General features: G+C 36.8%; 1 protein-coding gene across 1 annotated transcript in view; it reads right to left on the reverse strand.

The window, feature by feature from the left end:
- CFAP54 (cilia and flagella associated protein 54) overlaps positions 1–19388 on the reverse strand; it is a gene marked incomplete at its 3' end in the record, with an annotated part of 309422 nt that overhangs the window by 63503 nt on the left and 226531 nt on the right. Inside the window, exons 52-60 of the mRNA XM_080810201.1 lie at positions 19022–19169; positions 18042–18199; positions 17698–17874; positions 17470–17596; positions 12511–12666; positions 11052–11157; positions 10058–10151; positions 4118–4216; positions 3458–3599 (exon numbers count right to left, since the gene is read on the reverse strand). Of these exons, the coding sequence (XP_080666327.1) occupies positions 3458–3599; positions 4118–4216; positions 10058–10151; positions 11052–11157; positions 12511–12666; positions 17470–17596; positions 17698–17874; positions 18042–18199; positions 19022–19169 (1207 nt within the window). The remainder of the gene's footprint in view (positions 1–3457; positions 3600–4117; positions 4217–10057; positions 10152–11051; positions 11158–12510; positions 12667–17469; positions 17597–17697; positions 17875–18041; positions 18200–19021; positions 19170–19388) is intronic.

Here is a 19388-nt window from a genome sequence, read left to right on the forward strand (position 1 = left end):
AGGGAAATTTCTAGAATCTTGCAGGTGTTGGACAAGAACAGCTCTGCTTCACTGAGGATGGTTGCCATCATACCCCAATTGTCTCAACTGCTTATTCTCTAAACTTATAGAGAGCATGTGCACACACACGCACACACATCACTGCTATTAGCATAAATGATTTATCTCCATTATCATCTGTAAGTTGTGTAATAATTTGGGAGTTGAGGATGTGTTCCCCTAGTTCTCCCCCTATGGACAGTTGTGTCTCAGAGGAATAGAAGAAATCAACATAGTGGTAGAGGAATAGCATCCCAGTTTTTAGTTGGTATTGACCCCATGTCCCTGAACCAGGGGCAAGGCAGTAAGGAAAGAATAAATCAGATTTTTTTTTAGGCTGGAAGTTTTTCTCTTTCAAGCGGCAGAGCATATATTAAAGGTCAGTTGTGATCCTTAGTTCTTCTCTACAGATCTCTTTTTATATTCTGACAATAGGTTCACCAACATTAGCTTTTAGCATGACATATTTATGTTTTTCTATATACCAAGTGTATGTAGTTGTGAGAGGCTGCATCCAGGACCATTAATCTTAAATGTTACTTTTAATTCAAAGTGTCTTGTAGAATTTAACAATTTTTATCCTAGCTGAATTTTTTACCAAAGCCCCAAGAAAATCAAGACAAAAAGATAAGTATATTTTAATACAAGTATGGCCAAAGTAGGCAGTGAATAAATGTTTTTTGCACTGAACCTAAATATGTTCCTATATTGACAGTACCATCATTTCACGGTTTCTATTTCCACAAGACAATGGAGAGGAAACCTCAATAAATCTGACCAGCTGAATAACTCAATTCCCTTATTGTCCTACAGATATCATACAGTAGCTCTCTGGCACACAGACATGACTAGTCTATTCTGTCATCATGCTTCTCTGATTATCAATGCTCTGTTGGGAAAATGTGCTTTCTTTCCACTCTGCAGCCCATGTCTCTGATCTATTTACACCTGCACTACAATATACTTCTTCCAGAAGAAAATCTTCCTAATTAGCTCACATGCTCATCCTGCCTGTGTCTTTAATCTGCCTCCATTAATATAGTCCTCTTAAAAGACGCATTTATATAATTTCAAGGTGTATGCCTGTTCTGATCGTCAATGACTAGAAGCTCACGGAAGGCAGGACTCACTTTGTTGATGTGTTCCATGACTACTCCTTCCCTCGGGACATAAATACCTGGTACAGTGCTCTGCATACAGTAAAAATGACTATCGATCACCGCCTCATGTATAGATCAATGCTAGTATGGGCGAGATTACTGAGGAGGTTTTCTCCTGGATGCTAATTTATGCTAATGTAAGGAAAATCAAGCAAGTTTTATTTGCTGCTGTTGCCCTTTAGCAATTCCTTATAATACGAACCTCCTTGCCGTCTGGGTATTTGCAGCAGTCAGGAGGGAATTCAGTACCTCCTTCCAACCCAAATACCGAAATAAGGAAAACCATCAACATGAATTAATTATCAGTCTGCTAGGAAAATACTGGAGGGCAAAACTATTACCCTTAAGGCAAAGCAAAATGCAAAACAGATTGGATTCAAAATTTGGTCATTTCAATTTAGTATTCTGGTAAAACAGTAAAGGAGTGCTTATGGTATAAAATAGAAACTGAAAATCAGAATATGCTATGAAAACCACCGAAGTAGGCAAAGAAAGCAGACACTGCAGCATTAAGCATAGCTAAGATGAAAACTACCTGCTCACCTGGATCAACTCAGATCATTTGGATAGGGGATGTTGTTCCTCACGGCATGTGCCCCCGGGTGACAACATTAGTAGATCACTGGAACACCTTTTCCTGTCTTTCCACGCAGTGACTCAGAATTCCTCTTAGGTTGCTACCAGCCACAGATTGAACTTGTCATTTATGGTAGTCTGGATTATCGTTCAGCAGACATTCTTGCCCCTCTCCTCCTCTATGGATAGAGTAAATTTCTGTTCCTCACTGATGTTGGACTGGGCCATCTGTTTTGTTATGATCCATGGGATGTGGTGTGGAGAGAGCCCTTGAGTGTGTTTCCATGATCTAGCTAGGCCCTTTTGCTCTGGTGTACAGCACGAGAAGAGCATGCCCCAAACAGCCACTGCCTCTTCAGCTGGGGCTTCATAATAAATGTACATGGACTACACCCGAACTCAACTGACCGAATGAAGCCGAATACATGAGACAAGTCAAAGAACAAATTCTTGTTGTAAGCTACTAAGTTTTAGGGCTGTTTGATATATGGCATAATTTTGGTAATAACTGGTTAATAGAGCATTTTAGATGTAATTGATGAAGCGAAATCCCACCAGGCATCAAAGCAATAAAATAAGAAAATGACAGCTCAGCATAAAAAGTCCATCTAATGGTTTAACCTCTGACAATCCATTTTTAGGCTGGAAAGAAAGAAAGCCAAAGAAGGGGATGGTTTCAGACACTAACCCTTTGGCTAAAATTGACTTAACACTTCAGCAGAGCCAAGCTGCCGCCTATAGATCTGTTCTCAGAGGCTTTAGGAAGACCACCCTCACTCCCACCAGGTTCAAGGACTACTCTTCATTCCCTTTGGCTCAATGCTTCACCTAGTGCCAAGGAAAATTAATTATGCTTGTTACTGAAATGTCAGTCTGGAAGCAAGACTCTAGCACCTTACTTCTTAGAACACATCCAAGTGTTCAGTATGTAAGCGTACTCAATAAATATTTTTCAAACGAATGAATGGACAAACACATAAATGAATGTTAAATATGTTACTGCTCATCTGAGATAGAGGTTTAGATTATATTTTACTAACAAAGGAGTTCTAAATGAGAAAAAGCAAATAGCAGTGAGGTCAAGTTTAAATTCTAACCTCTCATTCATTAATTCACCTAACAAATAAGAATGCTTGTAATGTGCAAGTAATGTATGATTTTCTGTGGTTAGGGCAGCAAACAAAATAAAGTCCCTTCCCTCATGAAGCTGATGATAGTTTAATGAGAGAAGGAGCTCAAATACGTACACCTGTGTGCAGAGCCATCACATACATGCACACATTTAAAATATAAGAAAAAGCACAGAGGACTACATGAGAGTACAAGAGCAAGGACACAGTGTAAAGGATCAGGAAAGGACCCACAAGTAAATATTTTCCAAAGACCTCATTTGACATGTATGAACTGAAAAAGAAGCAGACAGAAGGGAACACCATTTGTCACCAAGCCCTGCATCTGAAATGCAGGAGCTGACTGAATAAACATGTACATACATACAATGAAATGACACCCCTTTGTTTTGGAAGCTAGGCCCTAAGAACCTTAACCTCTCCCTGAGGTTCCTAACACCATTATCCTCTCTAAGCTAAAACCCAACAAATCACCACAATTAAAACTTTGCAACTCGATTAAACATTAAATATATCAGGTTTTTATAAAATGCCCAGACATTTCACACATACCAAGCAAATAATCTGTGTATGAAGACAGAAGATCCACGGTGGCAAATTCTGGGATGTTTGGTAATGCCCCTTGGCTAACTTTATCAGTTCTAGCATTCTTCTTTCCAATAAGTAGATTCATTTCCAATACAGCTTCACTGACCTAAAATTAATGCATAATTAGAATCCATAAATGTAAGCTTTCTGATTCATAGATTATCCATTAGGTAAATAATCTGAAAAAGTAAATTCATAAAACAATATTCGATATACATTGGGAGAAAAAATAATCTGGAAAACAACACATGATCCCCAACATGTAGTATATGTCATTGTCAAAAATATCATTACTGTTGACAATTTAATTAATGTATGAGCCACTTTAAATAGACTCTCTCCCCTAGCTATGACAGATATTTGCCAAAACATCAAAATGTGCACATATGTATTTGCCAATATGTTCATTAAAGGAAAGCTGAAACAAACAAAGCCAGGCCTGGCTAATAAAGATTAAAAACATTATGTATATAAGGAGCATTTCTAATCTTCCTAAGAAACATCATCAGCACAAATCCAAAAGAATGTGAATTTTCCTTTCTCTCATAGAGATACATTGTGCTGCCCTAACAGCTGGCAGGTAGAGGATACAGTTTGGACAGTAAAAATAAAAATCACACCAACCTGGGCAGCAGCTCTTATCACAATCCAGGCCAGTGAACTGTATATTTCAAATTTATTTACCATTGGTTCTTCAATAGAACTATGCCTTCTGGTAGAAGCCTAAAAAGTATAGCACATGTACTATGATAAAGATAAATATATCATGAAGTTTCATGATAAATTTTCTCATCCTCTGAAGATGACATTTAAGTGGAACACTATGTAGCCATTAAGAATAATAATATTAAAAAACAATAATGTATATGTATCTACATGAAAAGATGTTGAAAGTGTATGGGAGAAATGAAAGTGGAGGTTATAAAATAGTATGCAAAGTATGATCCCATTTTTAAAAAGACAAGTACACACATATACTCCCTGTACATGCAAACAGAGAAAATTATTAACAGTGGTTACCCTGGGTTTTAAAGGTGATTATCTTTATGATCTTTTCTAATTTTTTATGATGAGCTTGCATTATTTGAGTAACAATAAAATAAACACAAATGGCATTTTAAGGAAAGTATTTACTTAAAATGATATTTCAACAGAGGATTTATAAGTTGAATATATCATGTGTAAGGATGTCAGAAATAAGAACATTATGTAAAGATTTTTGATAGGTATTTGCTGTCATCTTTTTAACTGGGAAACTGTTAAAGGGACAATGTAATTTTAAAGTTCCACAGAATAGCAAAAGCAACGATGAATGGAGATAATTTTTACTGTGTGTGTGTTCAGTTTTGTGTGTGTGTGCTCAGTTTTTTTTTCAGTTAACATACATTTATTGATTATCAATACAAATCAATAATGATAATACGAGTGACTAATCAGTGGCACTGAATTAGCACTTTGTATCATGCACTTCACTAAGCATTTTACATGGATTTTTTTTTTCAGTGTTCTAAGATTCATTGTTTATGCACCACACCCAGTGCTCCATGCAATACCCACCACCAGGAAACATAAAAAAATAAATGCTGCAAAAGTTAACAGAAAGAAGCTCCACTAGTAACATAGTATTTGCCTATTTTACATTTTTAAAGATAACTAAAATAAGAATTAACAGTCAGTTCTTAAGATTTAACTAATCTGGATAAAACTACTCAATTAGACTGCTTGGTTCTAATTTTTTGATGTTCATATTTTGGCCAATTCTTTGATCTTCAACAAGACTGCAGAATAAAACTAACAATAACAAAAGATACCCTTCTTTTACTTCTGGCTACAAGACTCCCCAGGAAAAAGAAAGTCAATAAATAATGCTGATGCCAGAGCAGGGAATACAATGTGTAAATGTGGCCTGGCCTAGATCAAGTGTTAAGATTGGTTGGAGGTAGATGAAACCCAGAGAAGTCTGGAGAATCTACACAACACAGCCCTGTCCCAAGATAGGAAGACCCTAGTCATTAGCTAAAATGAAACCACTTAGGTTCTGGGGTAAACCTTGCCAGCTTACTGGCTATGTAAGTTTGGGAAATTTACTTAAATTCTGGAAACAAGACTAATAGACATTAAATGAAGGATACATAATAATATTAAATAACTATAATGTAAGAACAATTAGTGACACAGACATTTAAAAAAGAAAGCTCATTTTGAATTGAGAAGGGGGCCTTATTAAGAAGGTTGGGCTTGAGTTCAGAATGGAAAAATGTAGACAGAAGAACATAAAGGGTATTTTTTTTTTTTAGATGGAGAAGGTGCTTAACACTGCATATGAGATTCTAGCTCATGCAAACAAACAAGAAAAAGAGGAAAATGAATCTAGATGCAAAATGAGGAAGCAAAATTGTATTTGTTTGCAGAAGACATGATCCTATATTTAGGAAACCCCAAGACACACACATACAGAATTAATAAATGTACATAACAAGGCTGTAGGACACAAAACTCAATATTCATAAATCAATTGTATTTCTACATATCATCAATAAGTGATCTGAAAATGAAGAAAATATTCCACTCACAATAGAAATAGGCTTAACAAAAATGTACAAAATTTGTACACTGAAAAGTAAAGAGCATTAATGAAAGACATTAATATCTAAATAAATGAAGGGACAGCTCATATTCATGAATTGGAAGATTCAATATTGTTAAGATGGCTATTGTCCCCAAATTGATTTACAGATTTAACACAATCCCTATCAAAATTCTGTTAGTTTTTCACAGAAATTGACAAGCAGCTACTAAAATGTATATGAAAACGCAAAGGACTCAAAGTAGCTAAAATGATTTTGGAAAGAGAGAACATAGTTGCAAGACATGTACTTTCCAATTTCAAAGCTAACTGAAAGCTACAATAACCAAGAGGGTGGATATTCCTATTAAGGTAGACTTGTAGATCAATGGAATAAGATTGGGAGTCTAGGAATAAACATTTACATTTATGATCAATTAATTTTTGACAATGGTGTACCAAGGCAATTCAATGAAGAAAAGACAGTCTCTTGAACAATTGGTATTAGGAAAAGATATCTATGTGCAAAAAAAGAATTTAGATCTTTGCACACTTTACACAAATGTTAATTCAAAATGGATCATACATAAACGTAAAAGCTACAACTATAAAACTTCTAAAGGAAAACATAGAAGAAAACTTCAACACCTGGGGTTAGGCAAAGAATTCTTAGACATGCAACAAAAGCATGATATATAAAAGAAGAAAAATGATAAACTGGAATTCATTAAAATTTAAAACTTTTGTCTCCAAAGACACTATTAACAACATGAAAAGACAAGCCATCAACTGGAGGATATATTTGCAAATCAAATATCTGATAAAGGACTTGAATCTTGAATATACATTTTAAAACTCTTGTGATAAAAAAAAATTAGTTTAGGTTATGGGCAAAAGATCTGAATAAACATTTCCCCAAAGAAGATACAGAAATGATCAGTAAGCACAGAAAAGCACAGTTGGACAGCTGGGAAGTGCACACCATAGCTACAATGAGATACACTTTATAACAACTAGGATGGCTACAATCAACGATAGAGATAATAACAAGTGAAGGCCAGGCTGTAGAGAAACTGGAACTCTTATTCACTGCTCAAAGGAATATAAAATGGTACAGGCACTTTGGAAAACAATCTGACAGATCATCAAAAGGTTAAACATAGAGTTAGCATATGATCCAGCAATCCCATTCTTAGATACACACCCAAGAGAACTGAAAACATATACTTAAAAATTTGTACATAAATGTTCAAAGCAGTATTAATCAAAATATCCAAAAAGTAGAAACAATTCATATATCCATCCATCAACTGCTGAATGGGTAAAAAAAAAAAAAATACTGTATATCTGAAAAAAGGACTACTTTCTCATTCAGCAATAAGAAGGAACAAACTTCTGTTACATGTTACAACATAAGTGAACTTCAAGAACATAACACTAGGTGAAAGAAGCAGGCACAGAAGACTACATATCGTATGATTCCATTTATATGAAATTCCATTATAGGAAATACCCAGAAAAGGCCAATCTATGGAGGTAAAAAAACAAATTAGTGGTTGCTTGGGGCTAGGGGTAGAAATGGAAATGACTGCGAATGGGCACTAGGGATCTTCTTGGAATATGGGAGTGTTCTAAAACTGGATGGTGATGCTAGCTCCACAGCTCTGTAAGTTACCAAACATCTGTGAACTGTGCTCTTAAAATAGGTTAATTTCATATATGTAAATTGTACCTCAATAAATCTATTTTTAATATGTGTGGTTGCTAATCTCTTTCTTTGAATTATTTCCCCCCTGCTTAACTACTTGGAAAATGTCTAGTCATTCCTCAAAATTCATCTCATCTGTGAAGTTTTCTCCAGTATTCCCCCAAAGCAGAATTAGTTCCTACTTTGTTCCACTTCTCTACTTTGACATATCTTGATTATAATCCTCATTAGATTTTGATATAATTATTTCTCTCCCTTGCTCGCCTGTGCTTCTTAGGGAAAGAAAGTAACATGCCTGGCATACATCAGGCACTCAATAAGTATTTGGTTAATGAATGAATACATGTTCATGAAATAGTCAATTCCATTTAACTAAAAAAATAATTATTGAACACCTACTAAGTACAAAAGACTCCAGAAAGATAAAATGTGAATGTTTAGTCAAAGTCACATATTGATAGAAAACGGTACACCTCTTTTTTGAGTACTTACTATGTGCCATGCCCATTATCTTGTTTAATTCTCCTACTCTAAGAGGTCAATATCCTCATCTCCACCTCACAGATGAGGAAACTAGGCTTAGAAAGACCCCAATTACCCTGCTGGTATGTCGTGAAGCTAGGATTCAAACCCAGACCAGTACTCTGGTCACTTTGCTCTGTGGACTCTCCATAAAAGTGAAGCAATAGTGGTTTTTTTTAAGGGTTTATAAAGCATGCCTTTATTAGGACAAACTTCTAATGTGATCATTTCAATGGTTGAATGTGTCTGGATAAATTCTTATTTGTCTTTGGCTGTTTTCTATGTTCCTGTGCTTCTATTAATTGTATGACTTGCTAAAATATTTGTATTACATCATACAAAAAATAATGTGATATTGTATGGAATTATGCTATTTTTTTTCATTCAAATTCTACCTTATTCAAGCTCTTAACTATGAATACTTCTCTAGTAAAGGCCAAAAAGGTGATATATTATTATCCTAGCGTCCTATCAATTTGCATTGCTACTTGCCATAGAAACAAAGATTTTCATTTTCTCTTACTAGAAATAAACATGTTCATCACACCATAAAAAGTAACTTTTCTATGTAATCATTTTGATAAAAAATAAAATAAAATAATAGCTGTTATATCTACCTAAGTGGCTACCATGTGAATAATTCAACTAACTAAAAGCCTGTTGGCCTAAAGGTTTAAATCACGTCTATGCTGTCTCAAAAATTAGAGATTTGACACCAAAACTTTCTGAAAAAATCTCCTGCTGGGTCAAAGGATTACTTAATTGCAATGAATTATAAAAAGCCTACTGAAATTTAAAAAGTAAAAACTGCAATTTACTGGGCTCATCTATCTCCAATGCACCCACATCCTGCCCACAGGATCTTCCTCAGTCTAGATCCCTGGAATTCAAGTGTAGCCCCCAGACCAGCAGTAGCAGTATTAACCTGGAGTTCCTTAGAAATATCAAACCTCAAGACCTCAACCTCAACATACCAAATTGGATTCTGTATTTTCACAGGACCCCAAAGGAGCTTCTGCCCCTCAGTTTGGAAGGACTGCTCTAGATAGATGCATGATGCCAATGACATGCCTCTGCAACTCTCCTCATCCAACAAATCCCACCTTGAACCTTATGTTTCCCAACAGAGTCATTCACAGTCCCACCGACCCATGTTCTTTCCTAATCCCCAATTTCACCACCTAAATCATCCCCCCTTCCTTCTCTCCCCTCCCTTCCTCCCTCCTTCCCACCTTTCTTCCTCTTGCTTCTTCCTTTACTGGTTTATTGTCTGTCTCCCTCTACTAAAAGGTAAGCCCCATGAGAACAAGGACTAAGTTTGTCTTAATCACTGCTTCATAACCTTCCAGAATATCGTCTGGGTCACAGTAGATATTCAGTAGGTATGTGATGAATAAATGAATGAGTCTTTCAAAAGGTGATCTGTTTGTACATCATATCCTTGATGAAAATCTTCTTTGTCCATCTGCTTAACCAATATATCATTTCTTGTAATTTCCTGATTAATATGAATAACTTAGAGTATTTACACATACCTACATTTCATGTATACCATTTTAACAGGTAAAAATGTCCACACTCACTCTATTTCCAGAGCCTTATATAAAGTATCCAAAGAAGTATTTAAACATGAGTGTGACTATAAAGTAGTGAATTAATTTCTCCAAGTCATACAAGAAAATCAGTCTCATTAGTTCTAGCACAGAGTTACCAAAATAGCAAGTTCAAAGACAATTAACTTAAGACTTATAATAAAATAGTTTATTACCTTAAGTGTTAATGGTGATGTTGAAAGTTTGGCTTTTGGCTTCCTCATATGTAAAAATAATAGGGCCATTTCTAAGTAGGAGTCTCTTATCAACCTAAAATGATATAACATTGTACTTATTAAATAGCTTCACCATTCATAATCATTTTGCATCATTTTCCACAATTTCTGAGCTAATGAAAGGTAAAAATAGACAAAACCAGTACCTGTCCCCCAGACTCACACCTTCTTTTCATAGCACTGTTGGCATAGACACCAATACTGAAATTAAAAGCTATTGAAGAGACATTCAGCCTCGTCCTGTGCTGGCAACATTCTCTGGAGCCCAGCATCAAGACCATTCTAGAATAGTCCAGCACAGAAAGCATTAAAGAAGTGAAAATCAGGTCTTAAGGAAACTGCCTTGCAAACCAGACCTCTCTTTCCATCTTCCTACACTAAAGTGGAAAGAGACACACAGAGTTATGCAGAAAGCAGGGATTTGGTATGGGTTAGGTCTGTGTATTTACTATCCAACCTGTCAGTTGGGGCCATTTAAATCAGTATAGTTGTAATAATACTGATGTATACCCATTCTTAAGATGATTTTTATATAGAATTAAGTTGGCCAGCCCTGGTCCTGCTGACAGAGTGAACATCCACATAAATCCTTTCTAGATACAATTTCCCATCCATGGGAGGCTGCTAGAATCCTGGGACAGACAGGAGATCGGTGTGAGTAAAGACTAGAAGTAAATTCACAGTCCAGTATACCACCGTGATAACTGCCATCATCAACCATCACTGTAAAAACAAGCCTTGATCAGAGCCAAGGTCAACGATCTTGAAAAGGAAGTCGGTAAACCTGCTGGACAATGAACCCCATTGTTCATGAGCCCTGCAGTGGGAAGGGGGTCTCCCAGTCATCCCAGCCTTGAATGTTCAATGTACTACCAAAACATAGGACTTAAATCAAAACACATATAGTTATAACAATGGAAAGATTTTATTTTACCCTGAGTTTTGATCATTTCTCAAGCTTAGCTGTATAGCTTCAAACAAACTCCCAAGGTGTGAACTTGGAGATTTCTCTTCCATCAATATTTGACGTTCTATTTTGCCTGAAAGAATAAAAAATATATATATATAAAAATGGTTTTTCCTTTTTCTATCATTTAGAACTTCAGAATAAATATTTCATGCTGGAACTTCAGAAAATTGGATGTGCTGTCCTTTTTGCCCATCTGTCTGTTGTTTTTGCGGTAAGGTCAGCTAACAGTGAAAGATCCTTTGCTTCCTTCCCCAGGAGCCTCCAGCCTCACTCTGCCTTTAGTGAGAAACACTGAGTCAAAGCCTCCTTTGGCTTTCCAGACACAAATGTTCTTACCATCTTATTTTTCTATTTCCTTCCTTTGTACTTTCCTTTCCTCTATAAGGCTTATTCCGTTTGTCTACATCCATGTCCACTTTTGTCTAGTATTGCAGATATCACAGAAAACAACTGTTAAAATAAAGCCTAAAAAGTCAACAAACACTTGAAAACAATCACAAATGATGCAAATGCTTTAGGGCTCACACAGCTCTCAGACCTAATGGTGAGCCACAGCCTTCACTGGAATGGCACTTCTGTAGCCAGAAGCGCAAGAAAGGGAAATCTTTTATCAATATGAAAAGGATTCACAGTGTTCATGCAGCATGTGAAGGGCTGCACATAGAGCACAGAGCCTCCCGGTGTTAAGTTCACATCTGGCTACTATCATTTAGAAGCTGCTGACCTAGAGAAAGTTACTCAGCCAGACTGTACCTCATTTTCCTCAGCTGTCAACTAGGATTAGCCATGCCTATCCTGTAGAGCTATTGCAAGAATTAGCAATATGAGATGTTAAACATTGACAACTATAGTGCCTTTCATCTAATTGATGATCAACAAATGATAGCAATCATCATCATCATCATCACTCTTCTCACAGCTAAAACAGCCACAATAAAATTATCTGGCCATATTATACAAATATGTATTGTATGTAACTTATAAATATAGGTGTGCTATAGCTATTTAGTTTAAATGGGTATGTATCTTTTATAGAAATTAACTAAAATGCCTACCTAAGGAATGAAATTATGCATAAAAGATGTCTTCCCGCATTATTTAAGAAACATTATTTGTAGCTAAATGGCTGACGAGGACATTTTTGAGTCAAACATGAAATTTTGCATGAGGGTCAATTATAATTATAAAAGAAACTAAGAAACAGTACTTTTTTCCCCTTTCTTGATATAAGCTTAAAATAAGCAGTGTTCTCTCTATCCCAAACTGAGTCTGGCAGGGGTATCAATGTCTTTGCATCACTAAGCCCCGTGTAAAACCTGTATTTTTTTATAGTCACTGACCAGGCTTTCAAGAAATCTATCATAAATAAGAAAAAAAAAATTCCATAAACTTTATTATAGTTCTGACCCCAAGTACATCTCACCTTTCTGAAAAAGGATTTCAGCTTCCACCTCATGTTCTTCTGTTGCTGATACCTGACAGAGCTTCAGTGCTATTTCAAAAAGATGAAGGGCAGGGAACCACTTTGAGGGATCCTTCTTTTTACTGGTATAATATACTTGTTTGGCCACTGTATGTCCTATAAGGAATAGGTTGTTCATAATAAGTCTCCAAGTTACTCAGACTTTTCTCACCATCAGTTCTATTAAGAACTCTGCTAGTCTTTACTTTTTAGCATCTAAGAAATATTTTCTTAAAATTCAGTACCCAAATATTTCAATGCACTATAACAGTAGCCCTTTGCAACTTTATCTTTGATAAATTTTGACATTTTCTCATTTTTAAAATGAAGGATAATTTCTCAGGTCTCTTTCAGTTCTTAAAATTTCATTATGTTCTACAAAACAACTGTGTTCCTAAGATGAGGTTGTTAGCAGGGAAACATCTGGAAGTTTTATGAAGTTTTATATTGTTCCCAATAAAAATTTGCATATATTAACAGGCAGTAATTTTGTTTCTTTTCAGCTCTATTAGTGGTTGCTCACTATGCATATTTTGTCACTGCAACTAGATGGCAAAAGCCATGTGGATAGGGGCTTCTTGTGTGGTCCCATCATCACTTAACATAATGAAGGACTGTTGTATTGTTGAAGAGGCATTAGATTTAATCTGTTTACCCTCACAGACAGACAGACAGATAGCTACTTAGCATATACTTTCTGAGTGCTGGATAATATGGAGGCATTGGAAAAAAATGAGAAGAGAGAAAACTAAGAGCTCAGGTTTCTTAAGTTCTTCCTATAATCCAGATATCCCTCCAAGGACTTAAGCATTTTCTAACGCAATCCTCCCAACTCTGGCTGGATTTCATTAGTACACTGCCGTTACAGAGAAGAAAGCAGTGGCACAGTGAGGTTTAAGTAATTTACCCAAATTCATGAGACTAGTAAGTAGCTGGGCTGTGATCAGAACTGAGGCAAGTCTGGCTCCAGGACGCACACTCTAAACAATGACAAGAGTCAGACTGTGGAGCTTAGTGTTCAATGGTGAACGAGAATGGCCTGAGCGGCAGTTAAAATACTGTGTGCTCAACTGTGTGGGAGGGAAAGCACAGGACAATGTGGTGGCAGGTTACAGAGGCCTTCGCCCAGACCCCAGAAAGGCTAGGGAAGGCTTCCCAGAGAATTTGGCCATTGGGGCTGGCAGCTGATGATCACCTTGTCTTTTGGTAATTTTAAAAAAGGAAAATGTTGGGATAAAGAGCAGAAGGCAGTGGGGGAAATACTCATCCAGAGGAAAGTTGAAGAGCACAGTGGAGAAATATAAACAGGAAGGTAGTGCAGGATTGCAGACTGATATAGCTACTGGGTGCCAGCTGAAGTGCTGGGTCTGAGCTGGTCACCAGCACTACCATGTCATTTGAGACATTTGACAAATCCCAACATGCCTCCAGGTCCTGAGTGTCTTCCTCTGAAAAATGAGGCAATACAACTAAAAAATATGTAAGGTCTCTCTGGGTTCTAAAATATTTCAATTCCAAAATGCAATGCCCTACAAAGAGTTTTCAAGAGACCAAGAACTTTTTATAAATTTTTAGCTGAGGAAGGAAAGGAAAGATGGTGGGAAAAGTGTATCTCTCCCTCTTCCTCTCGCTCTTATCCAGGGAGATGTTACAGAGCCCTGACTCTGGACAAGGCAGGTTGGTGGCATGGTGCAGAGAAGATGGAGACGAAGAAACTGAGCCTTGCTTCCAGGGTGCTCCCAGGACAGCAAGGTGTCAGCCATGGAGCAGTGAGAATCACTAGTACCTACAATGCTGGTAGAACAAACTAGATGCCCTTCAAACAAGGTACACACTCATTCATCCCACAATAAGCCAGTGAGATTGGAACTTTTCTGAACCACATTTTATGAGAGAGGAAACTGAAGCCCAGAGGAGTTAAAGTGACCTGCTCAAGGAAAATGGACCAGAAATCTTTCTCCAGAGTCCGTGTTCTTCATCCCAACAGTGACCAATTGTGAGTAGATCCCAGGCAAGGATATGCTAATATCATCCGTCCAATACAACTTCATATTTCAACACAGCTCCCATTTTTATGTGTCTCACTTCTTGTTTCAAATTATACTACAGCTTTTTAATAATATAAGACAATATCAAGTATCTTCATGTAATTTAAGCAGGTGTATATGTATAGGTACTATATATGGAAAAATATGCTATATGTATAATAAAGTATTAATATATACTAAAAATACTTCTAGATTTGTCTTCTAGATTCAGAAATTACAGAAATTACCAACAGTTCTCTTTCTCTGTTTCCTTAGCTTGATAACAGGCTCTCTGAGGGCAGAGATGGCTCCCTCCTATATCCCCACTCCCGAGCATCATTCTTGCAGCTTTTTTCACACCTATTATACAATCAATCAGTAATCCATGTTTTCATTATGGGAAAGCTCAAGGTTTTGTCATTAAGGGGGAAAATGATCTCAAATAACCATGATGTTTATTTTTGGTTTTATAAAAACAATTTCAAAATGATTTTTTCTGTCAGAGGCTTTCACAAAGAAAAAAACAATTATTTAAGTGGCTCTATTCTTGTGATGCAATGTATAGGCTCACTATAAAGGAAAACTGTCGAGAAAGCATCAAATCAGATGATTTTATGCTTCATAATATTGAAGTGCTCCTGTTTCCAATAAACATCAACTCTGTGAAAAAGAAGTTGTGAAACTGATGTTGTTTTGACAGAAAATCTGCTTTTGGTTTTGTTTTTTAGGTCTGTATTTAATATAATATAACAGAAAGCAAGCTGTTCTGCCTCAAGTGAGTCTAAAAAACGGTGGCACTATTGTCACTGAGCGGTGACACATCTTCAAGATTAGGGAGTCATGAAAGCAGAGAATACATTTGATTTAACACAATCTGTACAATTTAACACAATCTGTACTTTAAGCTCTTGTGGCAATTGAATATACTGATAATATAACAAATTGTGGACTAAAAATGCACAAAAATAGCTCTCCGGGGATCAGATTGCTGGAAGGAATTCTAGAGGTCAGAATTTCAACACTCGAATTTCAACAATGTAGAGGTGATGCGATTTACCCAAATAGCAAAATTCCTATCTGATGATGATGATGAAAAATCTTATAATAATGATGATCAATAATAACGAGGGGGATGTGCAGCAGAAAGGACATTAGGGAGAAGATTCTGGACAGATGATGGTTTGACCACACCTCTGTTGCCCTCTCTTTTCTGTTCCGGTCCAATCATCAGCCTCTCCTGAGCTGAGCAGCCCTTGGTACAGGAGGCAAATGGGCCCCAGGAGGTGAAGGGCAATGTTTTAAAATGCAGGGTTTTTTAATGTTCAGGTGTGATGAGGTCAACAGGCCCAATGACAACCACCACTGAAAAGACTGTTACACTTCCCAGAGGATGGGGCACACTACACCACATAGAAAAGCATAAAAGTCAGGCAGGAGATGGAGGGAGCAAGGGGAAAATGTGGATAAGAAGCTTTATTCTGAATTTTGTAGGAGGGGATGATTAGGTTAGGGGAAGCAGGCCAAACAGGTTTAGGATTAACGAGTTTGAAAAATTTCAGTGGGCTCTGCTAGGAGTCTGATACCTGTTCCCAGGGTGATTAGGGCAGAAAAATAGTGGCTCAGCGTGTCAGAGTCCAGCAAAGGACAATAAGGGAGTCCAATAAAGGTTCAGAGGATGCATTATGGAACAGTTTGCATGTAAAAGGCATGCTTAGAGGATGGCGGTTTGCTAATTTCTAGGAACCTAGGAACGGTGAGCCTTGGGAAGTCCCTCCCTGATCAGCATAGCCCTAGGTGTCAAAGCATCAGAAATACAGAAATGGAAGAGGCATGATTAATACAGGGTTAGAACACAGAGAGCTGCTACAAAGATGTTCTGCCCTCTTGAGCTGGGCAAAAGCCGGGGAGGTAGAGGGAGGCAAGCCTTGGGTCAAAGACCAGAGACCGTGTCCTAGAGAAAGACTGAAACAATCTGTCAGCTCCTGAGAAGGACAGCACCAGTTGGCTCCACCTTCATTCCCAAGAGCTGTATGCCTTCTGGTTTCCTGCTCCAACAACTCCCATGACGTCCACTTGCGGTTGGCTCCAGTCTACCCTACAATCTAGTCTTTAGCCAGCAGCCAGGATAATCTGAAACATAAACCATCCCAGCTCACCTCCTCCCATGAGGCAGCCCCTAGTCCACTCTGATCAGGCTGTACTGATCTCTCACAGTTCTAGAATAGGTCACGCTTGTCCTAATCTCGGAACATACCACTCAAGGCTCTCTCTGCCTCCACCATGCAGAACTAGTCAATTGCAATTTAAGGTTTAGGGTTAAATACCACTTCCCTAGAGAGCTCTTCCCCAGTGACTCTACCTAAATAGGCCCCCCTCCCTTCATTATTCTTTATCAGCAGAATTCATCCACATCTTTCATAAAACTGACAATTTATAATTACATACCTATATATAATTCATTACCATATGTAAGCTTTCTATATCCTCACTGATTTTCTGTCTGGTAGTTATCAAGTAAACATTGTATCTTATTCAATATTTATCTTATTAAATTTTATAAATGCTTATAAAATTCTAGAAATATTTCATAAATGTTAAATTTTTCATACAATATTTATAATATAATATGCCCTTCTCCATATGGTTTGTTTACTTGCTTATTTCTGTCTCCCACACTAAGATCAGGGACTATATCCATTTAATCTCCGGTAACTTCCTAGGACCCCACACAGAGTCTGGCACGTGGTAAATAATCAAAAACTATTTGTTAAAATAAATGAAGCCTGGTATTCATAAATATTATCCCATTTGAAGGCACTCCTCTGACAACCTGCCTGAAAATAAAAATTTTTCATCAGTGACTTGAGTGTAATATGTGTTTAAATGTTCTTACCAATTCTCATTTTGGTTTTGGCCAATAACATGACATGAGGAAGATAGATATTTTTCAAAGGCTGTAATGGACTTGCATAGTCAGTGTTTGATAAAGGAAACTCAATTGTTTCTCCAAAAGTCAGCATCTGTAAAAGGAACACTGTAGTTAGTAACTAGCTAATGTGGTTTGGAATAAGAAGACACAGAAATAAGTTTCTAGGTCTTGAGGACACAAAAGCATGCTCACCTGTTCAATAAGAATGTTGTGAGACTGAATCAACAAATGTAATTTTTCTGTTTTTGAAGAAGTCTCCTTGAATTTCTCAGCTTTTGTTAAGTCATCCAGTAAAAGCATGCTTCTCACCAGGGTTAAATGAGATCGAGGAGAAATAAATTCACTTTCTTCAAGCAAATGTATTATTGCCTATTAAAATAAAATTATTCCTTTTGATAGTCCCATTTCCAATTCACTGAAACAAGAGCTGGCCAAACTATTATGCATTCAGCACCTAAGGGAATTTAAAATTCTCTCCTTTTGCTCTAATCAGAATCATTAGGTAAATATCAATGTGAAAGAGGTTTCTTTCCTACCTGAAGCTTGGTTATGATGTCTGTCTTTAGATGCTTTTCTTGTAGGCCAATGATTACAGCTTGCATCAAGAACTCAGCCTGTAGCTCCCTGTCGCCTGCACTTTTTGCCTCCTCACACACTTCATTGATGAGGCTGACGTAATCTATCATATCGTTTTCTAAAGTAAATAAATGCAGTTATCTAAAATACCCTAGGAAAGCAAATTTACATATGCATAACACCCCCAATATCCATCCATTACAGGAATATTATATAATACAGAAGAACAGGAAGATATAAAGTTGGAAAACAGACTCTGCACGAAACATGAAAAATAAATGTGTTGCAATTTGGGAGAAAGTACTTTAGGGTAATCCAGTGCTGCAGAAGTAATGATACTATGTGAAAAAAATTAATGTGGAAGATGGACAGAGGTGGGTGGATAGGTAGATTTCCAAATAGAGAATTATCAATCGCTATAAGAACTAACATGTGTATGTGCCAGGCTATCATCTAAAACTTTATAAATTTAACCCATTGAAGACTGCCAATAACCCTAAGAAGTAGGCAAAATTATTTCCATTCTTACCAAGGAGGAAACTGAGGCATAGGGGGATTAAGGGACTTGGCCAAGATCACAGAGGGAGAAAGTGGTGGACCAAACATTTGAACCCAGATCAAATACCTGGAGCCAAAGTCTGTGCTCGGGATCCCTAGGCTATGCTGCCTCCCTCAATGACAAGAAGAACTGCATTTTAGCATTTTGAAATCACCTTGCCTGCTCTCCATACATCAGAAATATATATGCCATTTTCAGTGATTCAGGGGACTACAGACATGATTATTCTTAGTTAATGACATGAATTTTTTATTCTGGAAACAGATCAAGCTATAAAAGTTAGAAAATATTAGTAATAAAATGTATCTCAATAAAACCTCCATTACCTGAGTAAAATTAATTTTTATGAAAACTTGGATTAAGAAAATAGGATATTTGTACCTGTCACGATTCCAATGCCATGAATCTGTGCAACAAAAGCAGTCACCAGTGCTAAGCGGCACCTCAACCAGAGATGAATGTTGAAATATTCTCGAGAATTTAGGGAAACGGGATCTAAAAATTCATTCTCAACTTTATTTTCAGTAGCCTAAACAACATGAAAATGATGGTTATCTTGCCATTTAATAATGTTAAAGGTCTAGACTAATGCTAAATGTAAGTTAAGAGAAGCATCTGATATCATTTAATACTATTAAATTTTTAATTTTGGAAATCTGTCTTACACATTCTATAATGTAAGAAGTTCACACACAAAATTAAAAAAACATTCACGATCCCACCATCCTCTATTAATATTTGGCATACC

The sequence above is a fragment of the Martes martes genome (genome assembly GCF_963455335.1).
Source record: "Martes martes genome assembly, chromosome: 8".
Classification (NCBI taxonomy): domain Eukaryota; kingdom Metazoa; phylum Chordata; class Mammalia; order Carnivora; family Mustelidae; genus Martes; species Martes martes.